Source organism: Arachis hypogaea, chromosome 15, assembly GCF_003086295.3.
Source record: "Arachis hypogaea cultivar Tifrunner chromosome 15, arahy.Tifrunner.gnm2.J5K5, whole genome shotgun sequence".
NCBI classification, from domain to species: Eukaryota; Viridiplantae; Streptophyta; class Magnoliopsida; order Fabales; family Fabaceae; genus Arachis; species Arachis hypogaea.
Window position 1 is genome coordinate 2,536,243 of NC_092050.1, and position 25,096 is coordinate 2,561,338.

At 32.9% G+C, this 25,096-nt stretch overlaps 4 protein-coding genes across 7 annotated transcripts; all 4 read left to right on the plus strand.

Moving 5' to 3' along the window:
• The first annotated feature begins 2,815 nt into the window (after nucleotides 1–2,815).
• On the plus strand, nucleotides 2,816–5,238 carry LOC112747551 (trihelix transcription factor GT-3b-like). The gene is made up of 3 exons (XM_025795611.3): nucleotides 2,816–2,957; nucleotides 3,123–3,466; nucleotides 4,382–5,238. The coding sequence occupies exons 2-3, from the start codon at nucleotides 3,131–3,133 to the stop codon at nucleotides 4,973–4,975; spliced, it is 930 nt and encodes a 309-aa protein (XP_025651396.1). The 5' UTR covers nucleotides 2,816–2,957; nucleotides 3,123–3,130; the 3' UTR covers nucleotides 4,976–5,238.
• A 5,023-nt stretch (nucleotides 5,239–10,261) lies between these two features.
• Nucleotides 10,262–11,752, plus strand: LOC112746959 (cytochrome P450 89A9-like). The gene has a single exon (XM_025795061.2). It carries the CDS (start codon nucleotides 10,262–10,264, stop codon nucleotides 11,750–11,752), a length of 1,491 nt encoding a protein of 496 aa, XP_025650846.2.
• A 1,442-nt stretch (nucleotides 11,753–13,194) lies between these two features.
• LOC112747553 (LRR receptor-like serine/threonine-protein kinase FEI 2) lies at nucleotides 13,195–22,198 on the plus strand. Of its 4 annotated transcripts, none has more exons than XM_025795612.3 (14): nucleotides 13,195–13,481; nucleotides 14,134–14,363; nucleotides 14,608–14,743; nucleotides 15,348–15,419; nucleotides 15,505–15,576; nucleotides 16,071–16,142; nucleotides 16,371–16,442; nucleotides 16,597–16,668; nucleotides 17,327–17,421; nucleotides 18,814–18,981; nucleotides 19,087–19,419; nucleotides 19,992–20,237; nucleotides 20,560–20,693; nucleotides 21,596–22,198. In XM_025795612.3, exons 2-14 carry the CDS (start codon nucleotides 14,252–14,254, stop codon nucleotides 21,806–21,808), a joined length of 1,797 nt encoding a protein of 598 aa, XP_025651397.1. In that variant the 5' UTR covers nucleotides 13,195–13,481; nucleotides 14,134–14,251; the 3' UTR covers nucleotides 21,809–22,198. The 4 variants fall into 4 exon arrangements, with proteins under 4 accessions (XP_025651397.1, XP_025651399.1, XP_025651400.1 ...); XM_025795614.3 differs by having other exon boundaries at nucleotides 16,371–16,421; XM_025795615.3 differs by lacking the exon at nucleotides 15,348–15,419.
• A 1,303-nt stretch (nucleotides 22,199–23,501) lies between these two features.
• LOC112746841 (putative F-box protein At5g55150) lies at nucleotides 23,502–24,716 on the plus strand. Its single transcript, XM_025794976.3, has one exon. The coding sequence runs from the start codon at nucleotides 23,502–23,504 to the stop codon at nucleotides 24,714–24,716; it is 1,215 nt and encodes a 404-aa protein (XP_025650761.1).
• Nucleotides 24,717–25,096: the final 380 nt, after the last annotated feature.

The following is a 25,096-nucleotide window of genomic DNA, read 5'->3' on the forward strand; positions in this document are numbered from 1 at the left end:
ACTGTACATAGTTATTGGAAGAAGAGTAATTTCTCAAGTTTATTAATGATACCAATGGAAGTTATGGGACCAAGTGGCTGATGTCTTCTGTTGTGTTGTGTGTCTAGGAAAGAAAAGAACGGTTTTTTTTTTCCGCTTTACTTGTCTTTTTTCTTAATGGTACACTATATGTTAGAACTCTTGTTTCAGGTTCTTTTTGTGCAGATTAGGGAGAATTATAATTGGACCTTCAAGCAAACTTAAAAGGTAGATGAAGTGTGAGATTTGACTTGTAAGAAGAGAAAAGCATAGCGCTTTTCTACATATTTGTTGTATCCGTCATTTTTATGAAGCGCTATTTGCGTGATACTTTGTTAGAAATCATTTGATATCAAATTATCAAGCATTTGGAGCTGTAATTGATATACTTCCGCAATACTTTATCTTATCCAACAAATAGGAATCATTATAATTATAAATAGGAATTAGATTAGTAGATTTCAATATAGTTTAAAAATGCAATAGTAGTTCAAATTTTCAATGAACTAAGTTACGTAGTAATGTATTCATTTTTAAAAATTTTCTATTTATATAGACTTATTTGCTTATCATTTTAAGTTGGTCAAATTATTGTGGTCGCTGCTAATGAGATAATTGTTAGAATAGTCTTTGTAAAAAATGTTAAACTGAGAAATGAACATGTATTATGTAAAGTATTTTAATTAAAAAAATCTGAACGAATGAATGTGATTTTTGTTCAAATAATTTGACCAGATTATGTCCCTAATTAAAAAAATAGTCAAACTGTTTTTATTGGTGAGAAAATATTGCTGCGAGTATGGCCCTAATTTAATGATGGAGTCATTGGTTTCAAAATTGTCGTTCTAAATTCTTTCTTACATTGTTTTCTTATTTTAAATCCCATTCTTAAAAATTGGCTCTAACCTCTACACTAGCAACTATTAAATGATATCCTAAGTTCTGATATAAAATAGTGATGAATGCTGAATTTTCGTACACAAAGATAAGAGTCTCATTGACAAAATTTTTGCAGAGAGAAACTTCATAACGGACACCCTTGAATCAACACTAAAACATGAAACTCCGAGAATCCATGAGGACATGGTGTCTTATCCTTACTTCTGGTGTGCCTACCACTTCACTTTCATGTAGGACTGACAATACTAATCTTATTCGAGTGCATGCAATTTGATCCAGTCTATTTGATTAGGGTTGACAATCCAATCCGCAACAGGTTAGATTGAGAGTAGAGCAGATTGAGCTGCTAATACCCTTAGTGTGAATTTAGGTTTAATGCTACCTTATTTACTCGCATCCATAATACATTATAGTATATAAATTAATATATATGCATAATGAAATTGATGTAGTTCAAATTCATATCCTCCCTCTTTTGTAATTTTAGGATGGATTTTGTTATTTTTAATTTTAATATGAACTTAATTTTGTATTTTATTTTTTATTAGTATGTTTATGAACTATAAAATGATTAAATATTGTGTTTAAATCGATTTATTATGGATAGTGTTACCTGTTATTATATGTATTCAAGTGGTAGCTATTTGTTAGACTTTTGTTCTTGCTTTATCTGATAATCTAGTTGACGAAAAGTGAAAAGATCTTTGAAAAATTATTGATCAGCAACTTATCTCCTCAACGAGAGATGGTTAGAGAAAAAAAAAAAGATAAATAACATTATTAAATTAATTGAAACTCAAAATTACATAATTATAATAATTAAAATTTGCTTACATGCATGTTTTAGAGTTTTTTGATGACTTAAAAGAAAATAAACAAAAACTAAGAACGAAAAAAAAAAGAGAAACTGTTTAAGAAAGGCGGTCTCGCTGAATACTATTCTCAAATTCTTTCCAAGGCAACGGAAGCTCCACTTGGGGGGAAAGGGTCCTCATTGCGGTCTTTGCCATGATATTTGCTACTGTATTTGCATCTCTCAAGATCAACCGAAGATCAGCACGCCATTTCCAAGACATGATATCTCGAATTTTTAACACCAAAGGATCAATAAACCCAGAGCAATCTTGTAAATTATTGACAATAGTAAAAGCCTCCACACAATCTGTCTCACATATAATGTCTCTTTGTCCCGAGTCCCATGCTAAAGAAAGCTTCTCCAAATAGCAAACAACTCTCCTTGCAAAATGCTATGACTCTCAATTGTCCCAGACAGCCTCGTTGCTACCTTCCCTTTCAATCTCTGCTAACACAAGCAAAACCAACTCGAGCACCACTGCCAGGATAGCTAGCATCACAATTAATCTTAAAGGTACCCACTGAAGGGGGAATCCAAGAACCACTAATGGTTGAAAGGATAGACAGTCGTTGCAACTCAAAAATATTTCGGAGCTCTTTTTCCAAAGACAAAGTCATACTAATCACTTTGTCTGCATGTTTTAGAGTTAAAACCCTACAACTCGTAACGATTTATATAAAAAAAATTGCACACGCATATAAGCAAAACTTAATTGTTATAATTATATAATTTTGAGCCCCAATTAATTTAATAATATAATTTGTCCCAAAAAAATTCTTCAAGTTTATTTTCTTCCAATTGATAAATGTTCACCTTTTAGTTTTAATTTACTTTATGCACCTCTTCCAGAAAAAATTAATATTTCTTTTGCAAAAGAAATCCTTTAAATCTAAGCCGTAAATAAGTTTTTAAATTATATATTATTTTTAAGAAATTTAAATATTCTTAAAATATCAATATCATAATAATTCTAATTTAATATATTATAATTGTTTATAAAATTTATTGCTAAAATTACTAAAACATCCATATTCCAAGAATACTTTATACTTAAAGTTCTTCCTAAACTAAACAAAGTTACTAGCTCTCGTGTGTGAATGCAAAAGACTCTGGCTCTTCATAAACATCAATGTGGAGACCGTGAAAGGTCAATCATTCCTATCTTGTCGACAAAGAAAAATTGGTAAAGCATAAAGGAGGAGGAAAAGGAGCCTATTTATTTATTTATTTTATTTATCTATTTCTTTTCTCTAGCATCAAGTTTCTGCTGTACACTCCAAATCTCCAATTCCTTGGTTTGGTTTCGATTAAAAGCAGAAAACCCTAATCCTAAACGTCGTGGTAGCAGAGAGATCAATGTTCGCTGGCGAGGACGCCCGAGCGGCTCGCCTGGCCATGGTGGCGCCGCCGCAGCCGCAGATGTTGAACCCGGCGACATCGTCGGTGATTTCCGGCGAGATATCGCCGACGACGGCAGGGAGAGAGGAGAGGGTTCCGGCACAGCCGCAGTGGAGCCAGCAGGAGACGAGAGAGTTCATAGCGATACGCGCGGAGCTTGAGAGGGACTTCACTGCATCGAAGCGGAACAAGACGCTTTGGGAGGTTGTGAGCTCCAAGATGAGGGAGAGAGGCTTCAGGAGGAGCCCCGAACAGTGCAAATGCAAGTGGAAGAACCTCGTTAATCGCTATAAGGTGTGACTCTATCTCATCGATTTGTGTTTGCATTTTTTTATTGGATTTCATTTCATTGTTTTACTCGAATTTTCACTTATATGTTTTCGACTTACTTGAGCAAGCTTAGATTTTAGGGTTAGAAATCTGGGGCCTTCTGATATATATGTTTCTGTTGGTTACATCGTGGATATTCTTTGTGCTTCTTGTGTGCGTTTTTAAGATGCACTTATTGCTCTGAGTTTATGTATGTTAAAGCTAGTTTTTTTTACGAAATTTCATACAATGAATCCTAAATGTTCCCCTAATGGATTAGTATTTTGTTAGTTATTTATGACCTGATTTTGCAAACAGGAGCGATGATATCTCCACCAGCCTTGTGTGGCATTGGCATTTTTTTTCCCATAGAGAAGAATTAAGGAACTGCGGAATATTATGTTATGGTTATTTTGGGAAAATGAGTGTGAAATTTGGAATACCGAATTGCATAGTGCTTCATATTTATGAACCTTTATATACAGAAGTAATTTGGTTTAGAGTGTGCTTGGTGGAGTTTATAAATAGGAGGAAGAGGAACAACCAGCGCTACTATAAACCTTTATATGCCGAAGTAATTGGTTAAGAGTGTTCTTTGTGGAGTTTAAAAATTAGAGGACGGGAAGAATAATAATCAGCAAGTAATGCATTTAGATGTATTTTATCTGTCTCTCTCTCTCTCTAGTAAATTTTGCCACACATTTAATTGTTATATGCTACTTTAAAGATGGAATTGTTGGTCTCTAGTGTGCTGTATGCTCTCTTTACCTGTCAAAATGATGTGTATTGTTGGATGTGCAAGAAAATTGTGTCACTGAAAATGCAGAAGAAAGGCCATATCTTTAAGCTGGGAGCGTTCATTTCCTTTATTGCATGTAATCATCTATTGATATTGTGCAGGGAAAAGAGACATCTGATCCAGAGCATAGTAGGCAATGTCCATTTTTCGAAGAATTGCATGCAGTATTTACTGAAAGAGCACGAAATATGCAACGACTGCTTCTTGAATCTGAGGCTCGTTCAGCTCAAACAAAGAAAGGGGTGAAAAGGTCAAGTGGAGAACGGTCCTCGGAAGAGTACTCTGAAGATGACGAGGAGGTAGAAGATGACAGTGAAGAGGAGAAGCCTTCTAGAAGCAATGCTCGTAAAAGGAAAGTTGACAAAACTGATAAGTCTTCAAAGGCAAACAATCCATCAAATACTTTCAGTAATACTGCTAGTAGTATTCAGGAAATGCTCAATGAATTTTTCCAGCAGCAGCTAAGGATGGAGATGCAATGGAGGGAAATGATGGATAGGCGTGCCCAAGAAAGACAGCTTTTTGAGCAGGAATGGAGGCACACAATGGAGAAACTTGAAAGGGAGAGATTAATGATTGAACAGACATGGAGGGAGCGGGAAGAACAGAGGAGAATGAGGGAAGAGAGCCGGGCAGAGAGGAGGGATGCTTTGTTGACAACTCTTTTGAACAAACTCATACATGAATCTAACTAAATGTGGTAACTGACTTGAACAGTTAGTTTCAGTTAATTATTTGATGCTTTCATTAATTATATGTTTAGCCAAGGTTAAGCCAACTTTGATAGTGGCTTTTGGTTACAATATAGAATCTTGGAAAGGAAAAATTGAATGGGTATAGCGGATATATTGAATATTATAGGAGTATATGAACTGAAAATTGATACAAACAGATTGTGTATGGACTATGGACAGTTGCTGTAACTAAGTCAAGGTGCGGATTATAGCTGTTTGTATGATTTTTGGTATATTCATTAATTAAGAAAAGAAAAAAGGAAAGAAATCTTCTTGCTTCGTTGTATGAAATGAAATCTGTGTTTGCGAATAAATTTCGTCATCAGTGATCATGATAAGACAGGTTCTTCTTGGTTTGACCTCTTCTATTTTCACATCATGATACAACCGATTTGAAGAGCGAGTATAATAGTGTTCAGCAGAGATGATTTTAGATTGTAACCTATATTTAATGGCCGTGGATAGTATCTGTTTCTAAAATCTGTAACCAGCTGAAACGAATAACAAAATTTGTTGAAAAAACTTCTAACAAAATTTGTTGTAAAAACTCCTGACCTCACAGTGAAGCACAAACGATACGATTGGCATTAATGGAAGAACAGATAATAGGTTAAAAAATAAATAATTCTCTAGTACCCAAAAATTAAGAACCTTAGTCATTAGATTACTTTCGTATGATAGATGAGAATACCAACAAAAGTTGACCTGTAATTCCCCGGTTCATATCTGGTTTCGCAAGAGAAGAGAAGAGAATGAGAAATGGACAAATTCTAAGTATGATTTTGAGTTTGTGCAAAGGGATGTTACTTAATGCAACGTTGCAGAGCGGCTTCAGTTAGCCTGCACTGGTACAAGCTGATAATATTCTCGTCTCCATTAGAATCAGTTTTGAACACCCTTAGCTTTATGATCTTGCAACAAAGCATATTAACAAAAATGTAATTAAAACAGGTTGCAATTTGGCTTAGGTGCAGGAATTACATTTAAATCACGGAGGCACACAGAGCAACATTCATTTTTCTTTCTTTGGAACTTCCATACTAATTTTGTTTAGAAGAAATCATTAGCTTGACTCGGGAGGTTTCTCCTTTGGGTGTTTGGAGCCATAATGATCAACAAGCTGGTTTTGATTTGCAAGCTGAGTCTGAAAAAACAAAATGAAACAACATTATCAATAATCCTAATACAGACACTACATAGTTCTAATGACACATTTAGGGGTGCAAAAGATACCACAAAAGCATCCAGAGTTAACAGACCACCACTGTCAAACACTTTTTCTTTGCTGCTTACCACTCTCAAACACTAAACATATATGATTTACTTAAAACCCAACAGAAAGACAATGAATAATTCACTGTATAAGACATCTAGTACTTGCAATTACCAGCCAATTTTAGCTAGACAGCAACCTATCTTCTTAAATATGAGTAATTTTTAATTTAGAAAGGAACGTTAAGCCAGATGTCGTAACTGTATGCTCATAAGAATTAAAAGTTGTTCTAATAACTGGATATGGCGACTAATCTGAACCTAGCAAATTGCTAAATGTTAGTGATTCTCTTAGCCACTTGTATAGTTCTCAGGCTAAACGCCATATTGCTGTTGCAGCTGTGCCTATCTCCCCATACATAAACTTGTAGACTCATTGAGAATACATACATGATTTGAACGACAGATATATACATGACATACAATGCACACCACATATTATTAGCATTTCAACAACATGAATTCATACAGAAATATTAATCGGCTTTTGTTTCCCTGTATTTCAGCACTATATGATCTTTATCGTATAATAATGATATTTGAATTTTGGCTAGTTGTTAGCTCAAGTAAATGTGTCATTTAAAGCATAGAACACAAAGGCTTAGTCTCTTCTGATTTATTGCTAACTTCCACTCTTAGAAGTTTGCACATCATAACCCCTGCTTGAAGACTATGCATAGCTTACATACATACTTTCATTCATATCAAAACAACACCACCACCACCAAAGCCTTATCCCATTAGGAGGGGATCGCTTATCTCATTAATATCAATACAGCTTGTAAGTTGTAATTTATTCTTCTGTGGAGATGCTTCCGTTTTAAAAAATAAGTATAGGAATCAACCCCTGAAACTTCCTCACTCTATCAATATTTTGTTTTGCTTTTTCAATAAATAGTTACCCATACAAAAGCAAATTGGATAGCAAACGCAAAAAATCCATTTCAAAACTAACTCTTTAAATTTAAGCCTACATATAATGTAACATTTCACCAACATATCAACAAATAAAGGCATATATGACTATCATAAATCATAATAAGTGAGCGAAACTGCGAAAGATAAGTATATAAAGACAAAATACTTGCACAGATTGTTTTGACATCCACATTAACAGTTACCCAGTAAAATGCCTTGTAATAAACATTATTGCCACCCTTTTGCTTTCTCTTATAAAACACACTTGCATTCTCATTCCATGCATTTCAGTATTTTTGAGCACTCATTAGCTAAATTATACCATGAACCATGAATTGGAAGCTGCCAACAATAACAAAGCCAACATTCGAAGGAAGACAGACAGAAGGGAAAGGCTTGAAGAGTAAAAACGATTCGCTTCCACTTTACCCACCAAGCCATCCTCTTCCCTTTCGTCCCTTCCAAAATCCAATCTCCCAAACACACCCTTAAGGCTACTACTTGGATGAGATTATCAACCTAATTAATAATATTTGAAACAAATTTCATGCAGTTAATAAGGCCTTCCCATATTTACGATCTCTCCGTATGAATGACCTAAGAACCAATTACTAATAGAATCAAACAGAACGCTATCGTAAAAATCAAACATAATAGAGCAAAAGACGGATCTGATTATCGATGCCATAACCGAAAAGCTCAATTAGAAAGAGAATAAAACGAGGAATAAAAGAGAAGTTAAAGAAGAGAAAGGGAAATTGAGAAGACCTTGCAGATGGGGCAAACGACTTTGAGGCCAACGGCTCTGGCCTCAAGCTGAGAACCCTTAGCCTTCTGATTCTTCTCGGCGTTACGCTTCTGTGCTTCGATCTTCTGCTTCCCTCGCGTCATCGATGGGATTGTGAGTAGTGTGACGTGTGAAGTGTGGCGATAAAATGATGATCGAGAAGAACGAAAGGAAGAAAGGCGAGGACCAACGCAGAAATACGAAGAAGAATGGTAGAGACGCTACGTGGGACCCTCTCTTTCTTGTCTTCCGACTTTCTGTGGGGCCCACCCTCGTGGCTACCACCATTCATGAATTTTGCATGTCACATTGTAAAAAAATAAATAAATGCCGAGACTCATTCTTGAGAATTTTCAGGTTAAAAATTATTTTTGTCCCACAATTTAATTCTTATATTGATTTAAAGAAAGACTAATTTATTTTTAGAATGTATTTTTTGAAAATTTAATTGTTTTATTATAAAATTTATTAGAGATTTATTTGTTTAATAAATACATACAAAATTAATTCAAAATAATTTAGGGATCAATTTGTCCGATAAAAATAATTCTCAAATATTTTTAGAGAATAAAAATTTGTTAGAACTAAAGTGTTTAATATAAAATTTTTGAGAATTAAAATGGTGTTTACTCAAACTAATAATAATAATAATAATAAAGCTAAAATAATGGTATAGTCTTCAATATTTTGAATAAATATTTAATTTTGTCTTTTTTCATTTTTATAAAAGATAAGACGATTTCTGTTAAAAAAAGGATATTTTGGCATAATCTTTTTATTTTGGAATAATACGATTTTTTTATTAAAAAATTTATTAAATAATAACAAAATTTATTTTTGTGGGAGTAAAACTCCACGAACTATTAATAAATTTATTTTTAAAAAATTATTTCACTGACAGTGGTTAAATGAAAAAAGACCGTTGCTAAAAAGAATATTGTAAGAAAAAAATAATTACAGTACGAATACTTTTTAAAGAAAAAAATAACATTAATGTTGATAATATTGATATTGATAATAATAATGACAGTAAATAAGATAATAATAATAATAAAATATAATTTCACAATAAAAATAATAGATATAAAAGATAACGACAATGATAAAAAAAAATGATGAACTAGTGGTATTAGTGGTCATAGTCAGTCTTGTGAGGGTTTAAAAATATAAATAAAACCCCACAAAAATAATTCCTGTTACTATTTAAGTGTCCATATTTTTAGATAAAAATTGCATTGTCCCTTATAAAAATGAATAAGAATAAAATTAGGTCTTTACTCCTAATAATTTAGATGAGTCTTAATTCTTTTTCTAAAATTTGAAAAAATGAGATTTTATTTAAAGAATAAAAATAAGATAAAATAAAAATATTTTGAGATAAACATAAGACATAGTAAATATTAAGAATAAAATTAGCACTTAATTCAAATATTAAAAATTTAAACAATAATTATATTTATATGTGTGCATATACTAAAAATTAGTTACTAAATCAGTCATTAATTATATCTATATCACTATATGTGTATATTATATAATATATTTTGTATTTCAATATATATCCTATATTAACAACTTTGACAATTAATTTAATGTATACATAGAATAATTGATATAAATAATACAAGAAATTAGTTATCACGTAATTTAAAAACACATATTATTAGTAAAAAAATTATATTTTTAATTTTAATAAATGTATAATACGTAAAAAATTTGAACTCTACATATTTTGTTATAATTTTTTAATTAATAATTTTAATATGTGCTCAAAGAATATATTAACTAAATCTATAATATAAATATATATTTTTTACTATGATAAATTTTGGATTATAAGTTATAACATTAATATGATTTTAATTAACTTCTTTAACATACAGGTTTTGTTTTATAAACGTATAATCAAACATAAATGAACATAAATTCACAATCTTAAATTCGTAACTACATTTAAAGTAACGTCTATTGTAAAGATAAGAAAAAAATCAAACCAATACTTCATCAAATTAAACGGTGATTGCAATAATGATTATGTTAATAACATTTCTGATGACAGCCCATAATATATAAATGCTCAATTAGCTTTAACTCAAGTATATTAAAAGTAAAGAATCTTTTTTTTGGTTGCCCACCGTATCCTCCAAATCCACAGGTCAAGAATTAATTTGTCGCAGATCGGAATTCCATTTAAGGGTTTGTCGCTGGCGAACGATAAAATTGATAAAGAAAAAATGGGCTTTTGTTTTTATCTCCTAGCTTCAATTTGTATGTACATTATTTTCCAAGCATTTCTGAGTATCATTCGAAACAAAAGACTTCCACCAAGCCCTCCAACCATACCTTTCTTCGGTAACATTTTTTGGCTTCTCAAATCATCAAGGAACTTTGCTGATCTTGAACCTGTTCTTCGTTCCTTGCGTTCCAAGTATGGTGACCTTGTCACCATTTACATTGGTTCAAAACCTTCCATTTTCATAACATCCCATGAAGCTGCTCATCGAGCACTTGTTAAATCCGGCAATGTCTTTGCAAGTCGTCCCATGGCTCTTGAAACCATTCAAATCTTCTTCCCAAACCAATATAGTGTTACCACTTCCCCTTATGGTCCAATTTGGAGAATGTTGCGCCAGAATTTCATGCAAGTGGTTCAACCTTCTCGCTTGAAATCATACTCTATTTGTCGTAAGTGTGCACTAAGTGAATTCAAGAAACATGTTTTAAATGATATTAAAGTTGGTAACAAAATGGTGCCAATTCAGGACTATATTAACTATACAATATATGTTCTGCTATCGTATATGTGTTTTGGAGAGAGATTTGATGAGGAAACCATCAAGAATATTCAAAGAGTGCAATACAATGTCATTCATAATTTCATTAGGTTTAATGTTCTGAATTTTGTACCAATGTTGAACAAGATTGTGTTTAGAGGACTATGGAATGAAGTCATGGAAATTCGTCACAATAGAACATGCATGTTGCTCCCAATCATAAAAGCACGCCATGAGAAAATCAAAGCCAATAAGGTTGGTGGTGAATCATTACAGTTTGAGGCTTATGTTGATACTCTCTTTGATATGAAAATCCCAGAATGTGGGAACATGTTAACTGATGAAGAGTTGGTGAGTTTGTGCTCTGAGTTTATACTTGGCGGCACCGACACAACGGCTACAACATGGTTATGGGCAATGGCCAACATAATCAAGTGCCAAGACATACAAGAGAAGTTGTTTGATGAGATTAAGAAAGTTGTCAAGTCTGAGGAAGATATTGAAGAGGAACATCTTAAAAGGATGCCTTATTTAGAGGCTGTGGTGTTAGAGACATTGAGAAGACATCCACCAGGTCATTTTATATTGCCGAGGGCAGTGATAGAAGACACTATTATGGATGGTTATGTGATACCCAAAGATGCAATTGTTAATTTTCTTGTTGCTGAAATAGGGTGGGATCCAAATGTGTGGGAAGATCCAATGGAGTTTAAGCCTGAAAGGTTTTTGAGGTATGGTAAAGGAGAGGATAAATTTGACATAAAAGGGTTTAGAGAGATTAAGATGATGCCTTTTGGTGCTGGGAGAAGAATTTGTCCTGCCATTGATATGGCAATACTTCACCTTAAGTACTTTGTGGCAAATTTGGTAAGGGATTTTAAATGGACACTTGAAGATGGGTGTGAAGTTGACATGAGTGAAAAACAGACATTTACTGTTGTGATGAAGAACCCATTGAGACCATGTGTGTCTCTAAGATTCGCTTAATCTATGTATATTTTCCAATTCTGATCTCATCAAAATCATACGGAGAAACATAAAAGGTTTTCTTTTCTCCTACCTAATTTTGTTGGGTTATTTGTAAATAATACTACGTTCATGAATGTATAAATCTAAACAATTCAATATGAATATTTGTGCATAAATATTATTATTAGTTTAAAGTAATATTTAATTATTAATAATTTATACATATATTTACATAAATGAATCAATGACCATTTGTATGTTTTCCCAAGATGAGTCCTCATACTTTCCTAAGATAAAAACACTGACATATATATATCTACATTATATCGAAACTAAATTTGTACTCACGCAAGATGTTATGTGACAAAAGTACTCTATGTCACTACGTGGCACTCTAACCCACCAAAAACAGGATACTTTTATCACACAGAAGTCATATTACGTGAATACAAGTTTAGTTTGGTTTAGTGTAAATACATATATCAGCGTTTTCATCTTTCATACGTACAAATAGTCATTTATTCTTACATAAATTTATACACATAAAATGTATAATTTATACCATGAATTTACTATCATTTATATACATAAATCAAGATATCTTATATTTATATTTATCCAAATTTATATATATAAATTAATAAAAGTTGTTTATTAAAAATAATTTAATATTTATACTTATTAATTACTAATAGGATTACTAAAATCTGCCGATCCTAAAAGCGTATATTTTTTTTGTTATGAAAGTAGAAGTGGTGATATACCTTATCATTATAATTTTTGGTGTTTTTCAAAATCGTGAAAAGTACACAAATTGGACGGGCCGATTTCTGTATCTCTACAAATCGGACGGTCCGATTTATGTACTTCTAATAAATTGGACGGTTCGATTTCTGCTTCTCTAATTAAACGATTCCACATCTGAAGATAACACCCCAACAATCTACATTTTAAAAAAATACCACTACCACTCCAATATTAAAAGGAAAAGTATATGGAACCAACTAATAATCAGCCAAGAATGGAACAACATAATTAATTATAATTAGTTTTATTAATTTATAATTTAATTTGTTTTTTAAATTATTGTTGACCACATTCAAAACATGAGAGAAGATACGCTAGTGTTAGGAGAGAATCACGGAACAGATGCTTTGATTAGTCATTAGTTGGTTCTATATAATTAATTATGTTTTATTAATGGAAACATAGAAATCATATCCAAAACCATCCAATTTACAAGAAAAAGAAACATTCGTGTGTCTATCAGTAGCAACATCCGGTTAAAGTTACCGGTGCCTCTGATTTACCAATTGGCTGATTCTTGACTTATATAGAGTTGGTTCCTAGCATTGTTGATATTAAAAATAAAAAGTTCTCCTAAAAACTTCCTTTAAAATAAGTTAAATAACTCTCTTTCAAATTTCAATATAAAAAATAATATAAAATTTTATCATTTCGGTCATAATATTTTCTTAAATATCTTATTTCTGATATAGATGGAGAGTGAAGGCGTCGGTGGCACGTGCGATGTGTTCGTGTCCTATCATGCTGAACAGCCTTGCTTTTCCCATTTGATTCCGAAGCATCAATTCTCTTCCTCTCTCTCTCTCTCTCACTCTCACTCTCTCACACACTCTCATCCTCGAATCCACACAAATCTTCGAGAGTGGAAGTGTGTTGACGTTTCTTTAGTTTGTTGCAATTCCTTTCCACGGCTCTCCTTGCATCTCAGATCGAAATTGAGGTGAGAGCGAGTGTGTCAGTGGTTCGTGCTGTGTTTGCATTTTCGAGCTGCGTCTTTGATTTTCAAACAAAAATGCCAGTCCTCACCGCCGATTCTAGTGCAATTAAGGCGGCAACTGTTCTTGATTTGTTGCTTGTGCTTTTGAAATGCTCGATTTTCTGCTTACTGTGTACTTAATGCATATGAAGCTCTTCTAGTTTATTTAAACTTTTGCATTTTTGCTTTCAATTTTGATTTGCCGTGGAATTTTCTGAAAGCTATTTGACCTTCTTTGGACTTCGATGTTACAGCTTAGGACTCCTAAAATTGTCTCTACTCCGAGCTTTGATATCATGTTCTTAGTTCTATTTCTATTTCCTTTTTATGGAATTGTTACAAGGAATTAGCGGTTGTGATCCTCATATTTGAGAGCATGTTCAATCTTTCAGTAGGAATTACTCGATAGTCGATTTGGTTATGCTTTTGTGGTAGGAAAAGCTGGTGGTTCAATGGTTTTGGTAAACTAAGAACTTAGATGGCTAAATTAGATTAGTATTTTCTGTTTCTGACTTCGTTCTACTGCCAAAATGAAATTATCTGCTTGTATGCTGTATTTTTCTTCGATGAATTTGTGTGATCCTGTAATTTACTAATTTGAGGTTATTTGTTGCAGGCAGTGTCTGTGCTCTTCTGCATTGGTTATGTCCATATCAACTAGCTAATAACTACATGGTGGAGATAGGCATTTTGGATACTGCTGTCTCAGATGACTTTTAGTTGCTCTATTATGCATGAACAGCATTGCTATGGGCATTTGTCTGATGAAACGGCAATGGCCATGGCTTCTTTGTGTTCTGCTGCTACACATTATGATGAAAAAATACGAAGCAATCAGTCCTGATGGTATTTTATATTATATGGATGTATCTCCTTTCTTATCTCCATGATTTGTTACTTTAGTTGAGATAGAAGTCTAATTCAGTGCTTCTGATATGATCACGTTTCACATATCAAAATTGGGCTGCTATATTAGGAACATCTTTGTTTATAGCACACGTTTGTTTGTGTACCCTTCAGTTTATCTTAAAATATTGTTTAAATTAGACTAATGCAGTAATCTTACTTGCATATGTATTCTCTTATCTAGGTGAGGTTCTTAACAACTTCAGGTTATCAGTTGCTAGCTCAGATGGCGTCCTCTTACAATGGAGACCCGAGGATCCTGATCCATGTAAATGGAATGGAGTGAAGTGCGATCCCAAGACCAAAAGAGTTACACATCTGTAAGTTGCTGTAATTCTTGACATTGGTGTGGTCTTGTCTTGCACTTGCTATGGGGAAACACCTTTTTAGATAGGAATCTTTCCATGTATCATCTTGGTTTAATTGACGGGTTTAATCTATCACACCAAGTTTTAGGCAGTAAATTGCCATGTTGGTTGTGTATTACTGGTACACCAAACCAGACTTCTCAAGCATCATGGGAACTTCTTCAGTTTGGCTGAGATGTTTGTACTCTAGTTTTGGTTAGATTGTAATTTCTGTAAAGTGGACATGCTGAATTGCCTAATTCTTTCAGGCAGTGTTATGTTTATATTATCCCAAAACACTTGGTCTTTTTAGTTCTCACTGCTTGTATAGTTGTATGATGTTGTAATGAAGTTAATAACTTTTCTTCCAACATAATGTGCCCACCACCTTTTTTGTTTTCTATTCTAGCTTCCCCCCCCCCCCCCCCTTTTTTTTCTCTTTTTCTTTGATGGGTTCTGTATTGGAGACTTCTCAATTTAGAAACTAACATTATGTTATCCATAAATCATGGAGTCTCTGGCAATTTTGTCTGAGATATTTCTATATCTGACTTTGCTCTTGTTGGTGAAATTCTAGGATTCTATCTCGCCATAAGTTGAGTGGGTCTATATCTCCTGACCTTGGGAAGCTAGAGCATTTAAGGGTTCTGTATGTATTTTCAATTAACTTTTGATTGTACCCTTTCCCCTATATTATTGCTTTATCGCTTATGCAATGATGATGTGTCTTGTAGCGCTCTTCACAGCAACAACTTCTATGGCACAATTCCATCAGAATTGGGAAACTGCACTGAATTGCAGGGAATGTATGTATTTACTTTGGTTAACTTCCCAATTTATTTTACAATTTCCATGTTTTTTCTTTTCTATATTTACCTTTGGAGCTATCTCTTTCTCTTAGCTGGTGTTGGTATTAGGGTAATGCCATTTAGCAAAGTAACATCATCCTTGTTGATAGTTTTATTTGCTTATTTTATAATATTAAATTATTAATACATCAGTGGCATTGTGATGTGGAGAAAAAATGGATGGACCGTGGTGTAGTTTTCATTACTTGTATATGTATTTGTGGCTTTGTGCATGCTTGCACATGATAGTGATGGAGAATATAGCATCTTATATTCTTTCTTTGTGTTGACTTTATAGCATAGCATTCTGCATTTAGTATCTCATTAACTTCACTTCTAGAATCTAGATAGAAAATTTCTCAACTGTACTATTTGATATTGTTTTCTATGTTGGGTTTTGTGAAAAATCTGATTGTTCTGTGCTGGTAATAACTGTCAATTCGGTGTTACAGCTTTTTACAGGGTAATTACCTTAGTGGAGTGATTCCAAGTGAAATAGGAAATCTCTCACAGCTCCAAAATTTGTGAGTTGTCTTCTAGTTTATGCTTCTCTCTATTTGTATTTCATTATTTGGGATCAAGGTCTATGGACAATAATTATTTAGGATTTGAGATACATCATGCATGAATAGTTGGTTACTGAGTATCTTTGTGCATGAACATTTGTTTGCTATTTTTGAGATGAGTGTGCAACACTTGAGTTCTGATATTATAGAGATCATATTGACTAACACATCCCCCCTATTCTACAGGGACATATCAAGCAACTCGCTTAGTGGGAATATCCCAGCATCACTTGGGAGGTTGTATAATCTCAAATATTTGTATGTAAATTTCTTTTCTAATATGGTTTTCCTTCTTTTGATGGGCTGCAGAGGGGAGCGGGGTCAATTTTAGTTTCTTCATTTTTTTAAAACTCACTTATTTTCTCCCTAAAAAACTGAATATTTTTGCTGTTTCATGTCTTGTACTCTGAAGTAATGTATCTACCAATTTTCTGGTTGGGCCAATACCTGCTGACGGTGTCCTTGCCAATTTTACTGGAAGCTCGTAAGTGCAGCTTTTTCTGTTCTAAAATGTTCTGTAGGCTAAGTGCAGTATTATCACCATTGTCCATTGGCATAAGTTTTATAACTAATTTGTGTAATAATGTTTACATCTTATTGTTTCTGATTTTGGTAAGATATGGTTTACATGTGAAAGGCATGTAATGCATAGAAGTTACTTTATATATGAGAAGTAAGATTTTGATGAAGAAAATATCATTATTTGACTTGGATCATGAATATCTAGTTTCAAGTTGTCTTCTTTATTATGGTCAACAAATAAAAAGCTTTGTTCCACTAGGTGAGGCCAGCTACATGGATCATTGTTCACTCTGTCATGAATCATGTCTTAACCCGTTTACGAGTAATATCTTCTGGCCAGCTCATTAAGAGTCTTCTTTGTAGTCAGTTCCTGTTAATATACATGGACATAACTTAATGTTGAACATGACTATTCATTAATTATTAGCATTGTCTGGTCTTATGATAATTTTAATTAATATATTATTGTGTCACGCTGGGTGATATTTTTATAGCAATATTAGTTTATTATATAAATGTGTTCAATGATAATTTGTTTCTACTTAGATTAGACTGTTTCAACATAGTAGTCTATATAGAAGGAATTAAACTTGCCATTATTAACACATATCTTTTTGCAGCTTTGTTGGAAATCGTGGTTTGTGTGGGGTTCAACTCAATTCAACATGTAAAGCTGATGGTTCGCCTGGGACAAATATTCAATCTAATTCTTCAGGTAAAGCCGCATGCTTTTGAATCACATGCTTAATCCTTCATTCTGTTCAGAGCCAAGCTGTAATTCTTTTTTATTTGTTCAGTAGATGAATGAATGAACACATTGGAAAGGAAGCATATATGAAAGGAAAAAAAAAGGATGATAATAAAACCATAAAAGGCTAAGTTTTAAGATTTTGTTATTAGCTTATTGTATTATACTATTGGAAGAATTTCAAGTGTACCAGGTATACTGGTGTTCCAATAATTTTAATCGTTGATCTCAATTATAAAAATTATATATATTATATATTAAGTAAAATCAACGGTTAAGATTACTGGAACACCGGTGTTCCAGGTACATTTGAAAACTTTCCTATACTATTATCTTCACTGTGGATGTGAGAGCTGTCAAATTGATTTTTGTACAACCTGACTTTGCTTGACTTCATGCTTTTTGGGTGGTGAGTAACTTGGAATGTTGGGCCATGTTTTTGTTTGGATATTAAGTGAGCTAGGAAGAGAAGACAAGGGGCATTCTGATTGATGTTTCAAGTGGCAACCAAAGCTATGAGAATTAACTCCCCTGCTGTATTATAAAAACAATCAATTGAATTTGCAGCAGTACTTAACATGTGTGTTAACTTAAAATGGTGGACTCAATCGTTCACCATAACTACACGATTGTGTTAAGTGTTTCAAGTTTTCATTTAAATTTGGATCTTGTGATTTGATAAAAAAGATTTTAATTCCAGTGTTTGAAGAACAAAGTAGGGTCAGATATCCATATAAAATTTTCAACTGAAAATCGAAAGTGTAGGGACTGTTTGGTTTGAGATTAACATTTTTTATTTATGTTTTCAGTGTTTTCTGTTTTCAAGGATTCATAAAGGGGAAAAAATAGTAAAAATAATATCTGCTTTCTGTTCACTTTTTCCCCTCACAATACTAAACACAGGAAATATTGAAAATGAGAACACAAACCAAACAGACCCGTAGAATTTAGAAACCTAGATCTAGAAGTAAAAAATTCTCATTCACCCGAACAGGAAATTTCCTAAAAGAATCTAAGAGCATCCTAACTAGTATACACAATAATTGCACACCGATCCCTTAAAAGAAAATAATTGCACACCAATCCATGATAAAATTATAAATGTTAACTAGTTATTTCTTTGTTTTCATAGAAATAAATATAATAAGAGCACTATCCCCAAGATCTGTTTACCTTTTTCTTTTTATATTTCTTAAAAATACAAGAAAACCAAAAGATCTATTTATCTGCTTTTTGACATTATGACCGTGCTGATTGGACATACTTAGTTTTTCTATTTATGGTGGCAGTTTTTATACAGTCATTTGGATCACAGTTTTAGAATTTTGACTTTTATTTACCATTTTGTTTCTCTTTTAGACCAAAATCAAAATGGAAAGAAGAAATATTCTGGCAGGCTGCTCATCAGTGCATCAGCAACTGTGGGTGCACTACTTTTGGTGGCACTTATGTGCTTCTGGGGTTGTTTTCTTTATAAGAAATTTGGTAAAACTGACAAAATAAGTCTTGCAATGGATGTTAGTGGAGGTTTGCTTCTTTTCTTTCTATATCTTGGATATCTACCTATCCGAGCCTGCTTTTGTACTTTATGCATTGGAAAATCCTTGAAAAATTATCTCCAAATAATGTCAGGTGCATCAATTGTCATGTTCCATGGTGACCTACCGTATTCTTCGAAAGACATTATTAAGAAACTTGAAACTTTAAATGAGGAACACATAATAGGGATAGGGGGGTTTGGAACTGTTTACAAGCTTGCAATGGATGATGGGAATGTATTTGCCTTGAAAAGAATAGTAAAGTTGAATGAGGGCTTTGACCGGTTTTTTGAGAGGGAGCTTGAAATTCTTGGTAGCATCAAACACCGTCATCTAGTGAACTTACGTGGATATTGCAATTCACCTACATCAAAGTTGTTAATATATGACTACCTACCTGGTGGTAGTCTTGACGAAGCTCTTCATGGTAAGATCTCCCTGTTTAATACATTATTTTCATATCATATAATGCATCATCTTAAGGTGGTCATATAGTAAATATGATACAAATGCTTACATGTGGTAATCATCATTTGATTCTTTAACCAACCTAATCGTGAAACAAGGGGCAGTTAATATTTGTATCTGCTTGTGATAGGACATTATTGTTAAATAGGCGTTTTGAATTCATTATGTGCTGTTTGATATGGATTCGAGTATTCCATCTGCTAGCTGTCTGTTACAAAACTGTTGAAATAACACCTTGCCTACTCTCTTTGCTACTCATTGTTCCTATTCCTCAAAGTTGTTTGATCTCTTCCAACAGTTTGGGGAGGAGTTAACGATAGAGAAATTATTTTGGTTCAGAAGACTTATTTTCTATAAATCTCTCTCTCTCTCTCTCTCTCTCTCTCTCTCTCTCTCTCTCTCTGCTGCTTCTTGAAGGTCTCCAGTCTTGTTCAACACAATATTATGAATTTTCCTTTTTAAATTATGTGTTTGCATTGTATATTTGCTTAAATGGATTGGGGAGAGTGATGTTTGCGATGCATTGCACAGAAAGATCCGAGCAACTAGACTGGGATTCACGCTTGAATATAATTATGGGAGCTGCAAAAGGGCTTGCCTACTTGCATCATGATTGTTCACCTAGGATCATACATCGAGACATAAAATCAAGTAACATTTTGCTTGATGGAAATTTGGATGCCCGAGTCTCTGATTTTGGACTAGCCAAACTTTTGGAGGATGAAGAATCCCACATCACCACGATTGTTGCTGGAACGTTTGGTTATCTAGCTCCTGGTAAGCAATTTAGAACGATTGCTTTTGGCTTAGATAGATACTTGGCTTAAGCATGAATGATGATATTTGGCATTTGAGCTGTTTCTTGTGGCATCTGTAACATTAGCTACTAGGCGGTCTAGCATTGCATGCATGTCTGCGTCTCTCTTGTTTCTAAATGTTTGTGAACTGTGAAGATAGTTAGCAACACATAAAACATCAACTTACAAAAAAAGTGTCTTCCTATAATAAGTGGTGGTGAACTTGATTTGTCATAGTTGATAATTCTTAATTGTTAGATTATTAATGTTGCACATTGTAAGCCACTGTTACTTAATGGCAGAGTATATGCAAAGTGGTAGAGCAACTGAGAAGACTGATGTCTATAGTTTTGGTGTGTTGACACTTGAAGTGCTAAGTGGAAAGCGGCCGACAGACGCTTCATTCATTGAAAAGGGTCTCAATATTGTTGGCTGGGTATGCAAATATGCATGCTTCTAAATGGTTTACATTTTAGCGCAATTTATCTCTTTCTACTATCCCCCCCCCCCCCAAAAAAAAAATAATTATACAGTTTTATACTGGGATAATAGACAAATTAGTCTCTGAAAGATAAAACATTTTTCAAGTTCGTCTCTAAAAGATTTTTTCAATCAAATTGGTTCTTCGAAAATTACGAATTAATCATATTTGTCCTTTAGTTTTTTCATGAACAATTTTTGTCAACGATTGATGACGTAGAATATTAACTTATAACAACCATATATGCTTATGAAAATCTATCAATTTAGTCGTTAAGTCATATTAGGAATATAGATTATGTAATTGTGGAAAAGGGATTAAATTAATAGATTTTGATGAATATATCTGGTTAAAGTCCAATTAGACATGTCAAGTATTATGTATATAGTCAATTAACGTTTCTTATCATCAATTGTTGACAAAAATTGTTAATGGAGTCACTGAAGGACAAATATGATTAATTTGTAATCTTTGAGAGACCAATTTGATTGAAAAATTCTTTTAAGGATGAATTTAAAGAATGTCCCGTTTTTCAAGGACTAATTTGACTATTAACCCGTTTTATACTTAAAAAATATTGATGCTTATTTAAGTATTTGTCGGCATATGCTAACAAATGGGCTTTCGTCATGATTAACCATAACAAGCAACGTGTGTGACTAGGTGGGAAGGTTTCTTCTGTAAACGAATTTGGTAAAATAATTGAAATTAGTTCTCCTTTTATTTTAGTACATTATTATTCATGAGCTGTGTAGATTGTTATGTGTTTAAAAAAAAAAAGTTATGCTTATCTAGTTTTTTTTTTCTTTCTTCTTTCTTGTTTGCTATTCTAATTCCATGTATTTGCAATTGTGCAGCTGAATTTTCTTATTACTGAAAATAGGCGGAGGGAAATAGTTGATCCGCATTGCGAAGGGATACAGGTTGAGAGCCTTGACGCCTTGCTCTCTGTGGCTATTCAATGCATTTCGTCGAGTCCAGAGGATCGACCAACGATGCACCGAGTTGTACAGTTGCTTGAATCGGAGGTCTTGACTCCATGCCCAAGTGATTTCTATGACTCCGAGTAGAATTCTTGCGAAGACAAACTAACTGCCTGTTGTGTTTGCCTCTGTCATCGCAAGTCACTTACAATTCACAAGCTATGGTCGCATATTAAAACGAAATTTGTCTTGAAAGATGCCCTTGCACCACTACATAACAAGAAAGATATCATCCTCGGATGCCCGTGCATTTCTGTCTTCACAAATGGAGTTGCAGTTGAAATTGCCACTAGTTCGTGGTTGTTCCACCTTCCCACTTGGGTCTCTCTTGTTATTTTTTCACCTCTCCTTGGATTTGTAATCTCGGTCACATTTGTTCACTCCAATTTAAGTGTATATGTATAAATTCAGTACGCTACCTTTTTGCAAGCAATTCTTGTGATTTATTTTTGTAATATATGTTTGCATAAAGAAAAATCGTCTATAGTGTCTTTTAAATGAATATATATAAAGGGTTTGAAATGGTCTGAAATGAATTATAAAAAATATAAATTAACTTGTTGAATTTTGACTTGTATGTAATTAGAATTTTGTTTTTTTATAAATACCCTGAAGTTGTTAAATATTGTAAGGGCAGTACGAGGTTCCGGGGCCGGGGGAAAGGAGGACTAAAGAGAGAGAATATGATGGCAACGAGTCCAAATTTGGACAATGCATTTGTTAGTGTGTTTTCAGAGTCCAAAGTTTAGTTTTCATTGGTGAACAATTCTGATTTTCAGTAGCTGAGCCTAAAGTTTAACAGTCAAGTGTCTTATGTATTTGGTGAAAAATATCTGTATTTTAAATAACAACGCATTGAAATTCTTGAGAATATATTTCTGTACAAAAATAAACATTCCCTAAAATAATGCTGATATGAGAATACATTATCTATCGTTTAATAATAATAATAATAATTATTAATAACAGATATAATTTATTTAATAGTTGTTTATTTTTACTTTTAACTTGATATTTTTTACACTAAAAAAAAAGTATCTCTGTTCAAAGAAACGGTTTTGCTGAAAATTTTAACTCATCTTCCACCAACAATTTTTCTATTCTAGATTTGATATAAATATATAATGAGTGATGTTGGTTAGAAATGGAATCTAATTCAATATAAAATATAAATAATTAAGATTTTGATTAGTTCTAGTTTGAATTGGATAAGATTGGATGACAATTTTTTATTAAATTGATTTGAATTTAAACACTCTTATACATGGTGCTTGTTTAGACGCTAATACGCTATTAAATCGATTAAAAAAGATTTTTTTAATGATTTTTTTAGTGTGTTTGACATATTTTTAATAATAAAAATAAAAGTACTAAAATAATTAAAAAATATATCTTTTTTGAGAAGTTATAAGTTATATCTTTTTTTAAAAGATCTTTTTCTTTTAAAAAAAATATTTTTTACATAATAAATAAACAAAAAAATATTTTTATCTTATTTTATCCAAAAATAATGGATAGATAAAAAAAATTTTATATGAAATATTCAAATATAAAATTACTTTTATTTTTGTAAAAAATCTTTTAAAAAAAATCTTTTCAAAAAAATATCGGCCAAACAAACAAGCCTAAAAAGATTTTAAATTGAACAAAGATATATCTACCAAAAAAAAAAAGTTAAGAATCGATCAAAGATATTTAAATATCATATATAATCAGCTCGAAGTTGAGGGTTAGCCTCGTTCTTTTCTTTTTGTTGTTTGAATTTTCCCTTGTGACTTATATGGCCGAAATTGATCGATGGTCGAACCTTCATCCTGATCTTCTGTATCAAATCACAGAGCATCTGTATTCCTACCATGATTACATTCGGCTTCGATTGGTTTGTAAGGAATGGAACTCTAAACTTTCGAGCATTCCAAATCATAAAAGAAACCCATGGCTGTTGTTACCTGGCACTACTCACGACTCTTCTTTGAGCCATATTCTTGAAAAGGAGCAGATCTACCATGTTATGTTCCCCGATTTTGATATTAATGACAACCTAATTCGTGGTTCTTGTCATGGATGGTTAATTACTGTTGTGATATCCGAGGGAGCAATACGAATGTTGAATCCTTTTACTAAGACTCACATCGATCTTCCTCCAGTTTCAACTTTTCCAGATGTGGTTCGTTATCACCCTGACCGGCACGGAGATGAATATGTTCTGGTGGATCTTTATAACGATGTGATCTATAATCTTGACGCCATTAGTTTTCATAAGTATGAGATTCAGAAGATTGTGATATCCTCCCCTCCTGACAATGACGACTTCATGGCAGTGGCTATATATAAAGAGTGCGGCAAATTGGCCGTTTGTAAACTGAATGACAAGAGATGGACACATATTCCAACTGAACAGATGTCGACATTTTTTCAAGATGTCATATTTTTCCAAGACAAGATATACGCCTTAGACGATGATACAAGTCTGTATGAGTTTGATAAGAAGGTCATTATGGACGAACTAGGGAAGAAGCCCCGGCCTCAACTAGTACCGCTACTGACCTCCATTGGAGGAATGTGTGAAGCCCCGCCTCCTGCCAAATTGACCATGTACTATACTTGCAGCATGAACAAGTATGTGATTGGTTGTGTTGATGGCAGTTTGTTAATGATAGTTAAACATAATGATTGGGCTATGGAAATGCTACACGTCTGCAATAAATTTGATGTGTTCAAGTTGAACAAGAATTCAAAAGAATGGTCAAGAATGCATAGTTTAGAAGATTATGCAGTAATGATTGGATATAATTCGTCTGTTCAGATGTTTCCTGGCAAATCCCCATATTGCAAGAGAAATCATATATACTACACAGACAACCAAGTGGTGTTGCACACTCTAGGCAAACCCAGCCTGCAAGATATGGGCATCTTAAACTTAGAAGATACAAACACCAACGAAATACTACCAAATGTGGAATGGGTGTGTCCTCCAACTTGGTTGTTACCCTAATGGAGGACTCCTTTATTTATTTACTTACTATTTACCACAGTTTTTTAGTGGTTTTTCTTGCGCTTTATAAAAGTTATTTCTTAGTCTTCTACTTTACAGGAGTTAGTTAAAAGTAGTTAAAATAAAAAGTTTATATTTGTGTGTTTATTTATAAATTTATGTATTATTTTATTATAATTCAATTATTTCAGTTAAACTATGATTGAATTATCTTAAATTATTTGGTATAAAGTAGTCTCAAACTTTAAATAGTTTTGAACCTGAAAAAAAATTGGATTTTAGATAGTCTTAGGCTGAAGCAAACTTAGAGATTTAGAGTTTAAATAAACTTAAAACTCAAATATGTCTAACTCATTCTTATTTTTTTCAACCATGATTTG

Coding starts and splice junctions, on each gene's coding strand:
- LOC112747553 (XM_025795612.3), top strand. CDS start 14,252: ATGAACAGCATTGCTATGGGCATTTGTCTGATGAAACGGCAATGGCCA. Junction 18,982..19,086: donor TGCAATGGATGTTAGTGGAG/GTTTGCTTCTTT, acceptor AAATAATGTCAG/GTGCATCAATTGTCATGTTC. Junction 19,420..19,991: donor TCTTGACGAAGCTCTTCATG/GTAAGATCTCCC, acceptor TGCATTGCACAG/AAAGATCCGAGCAACTAGAC.
- LOC112746959 (XM_025795061.2), top strand. CDS start 10,262: ATGTACATTATTTTCCAAGCATTTCTGAGTATCATTCGAAACAAAAGA.
- LOC112747551 (XM_025795611.3), top strand. CDS start 3,131: ATGTTCGCTGGCGAGGACGCCCGAGCGGCTCGCCTGGCCATGGTGGCG. Junction 3,467..4,381: donor ACCTCGTTAATCGCTATAAG/GTGTGACTCTAT, acceptor GATATTGTGCAG/GGAAAAGAGACATCTGATCC.
- LOC112746841 (XM_025794976.3), top strand. CDS start 23,502: ATGGCCGAAATTGATCGATGGTCGAACCTTCATCCTGATCTTCTGTAT.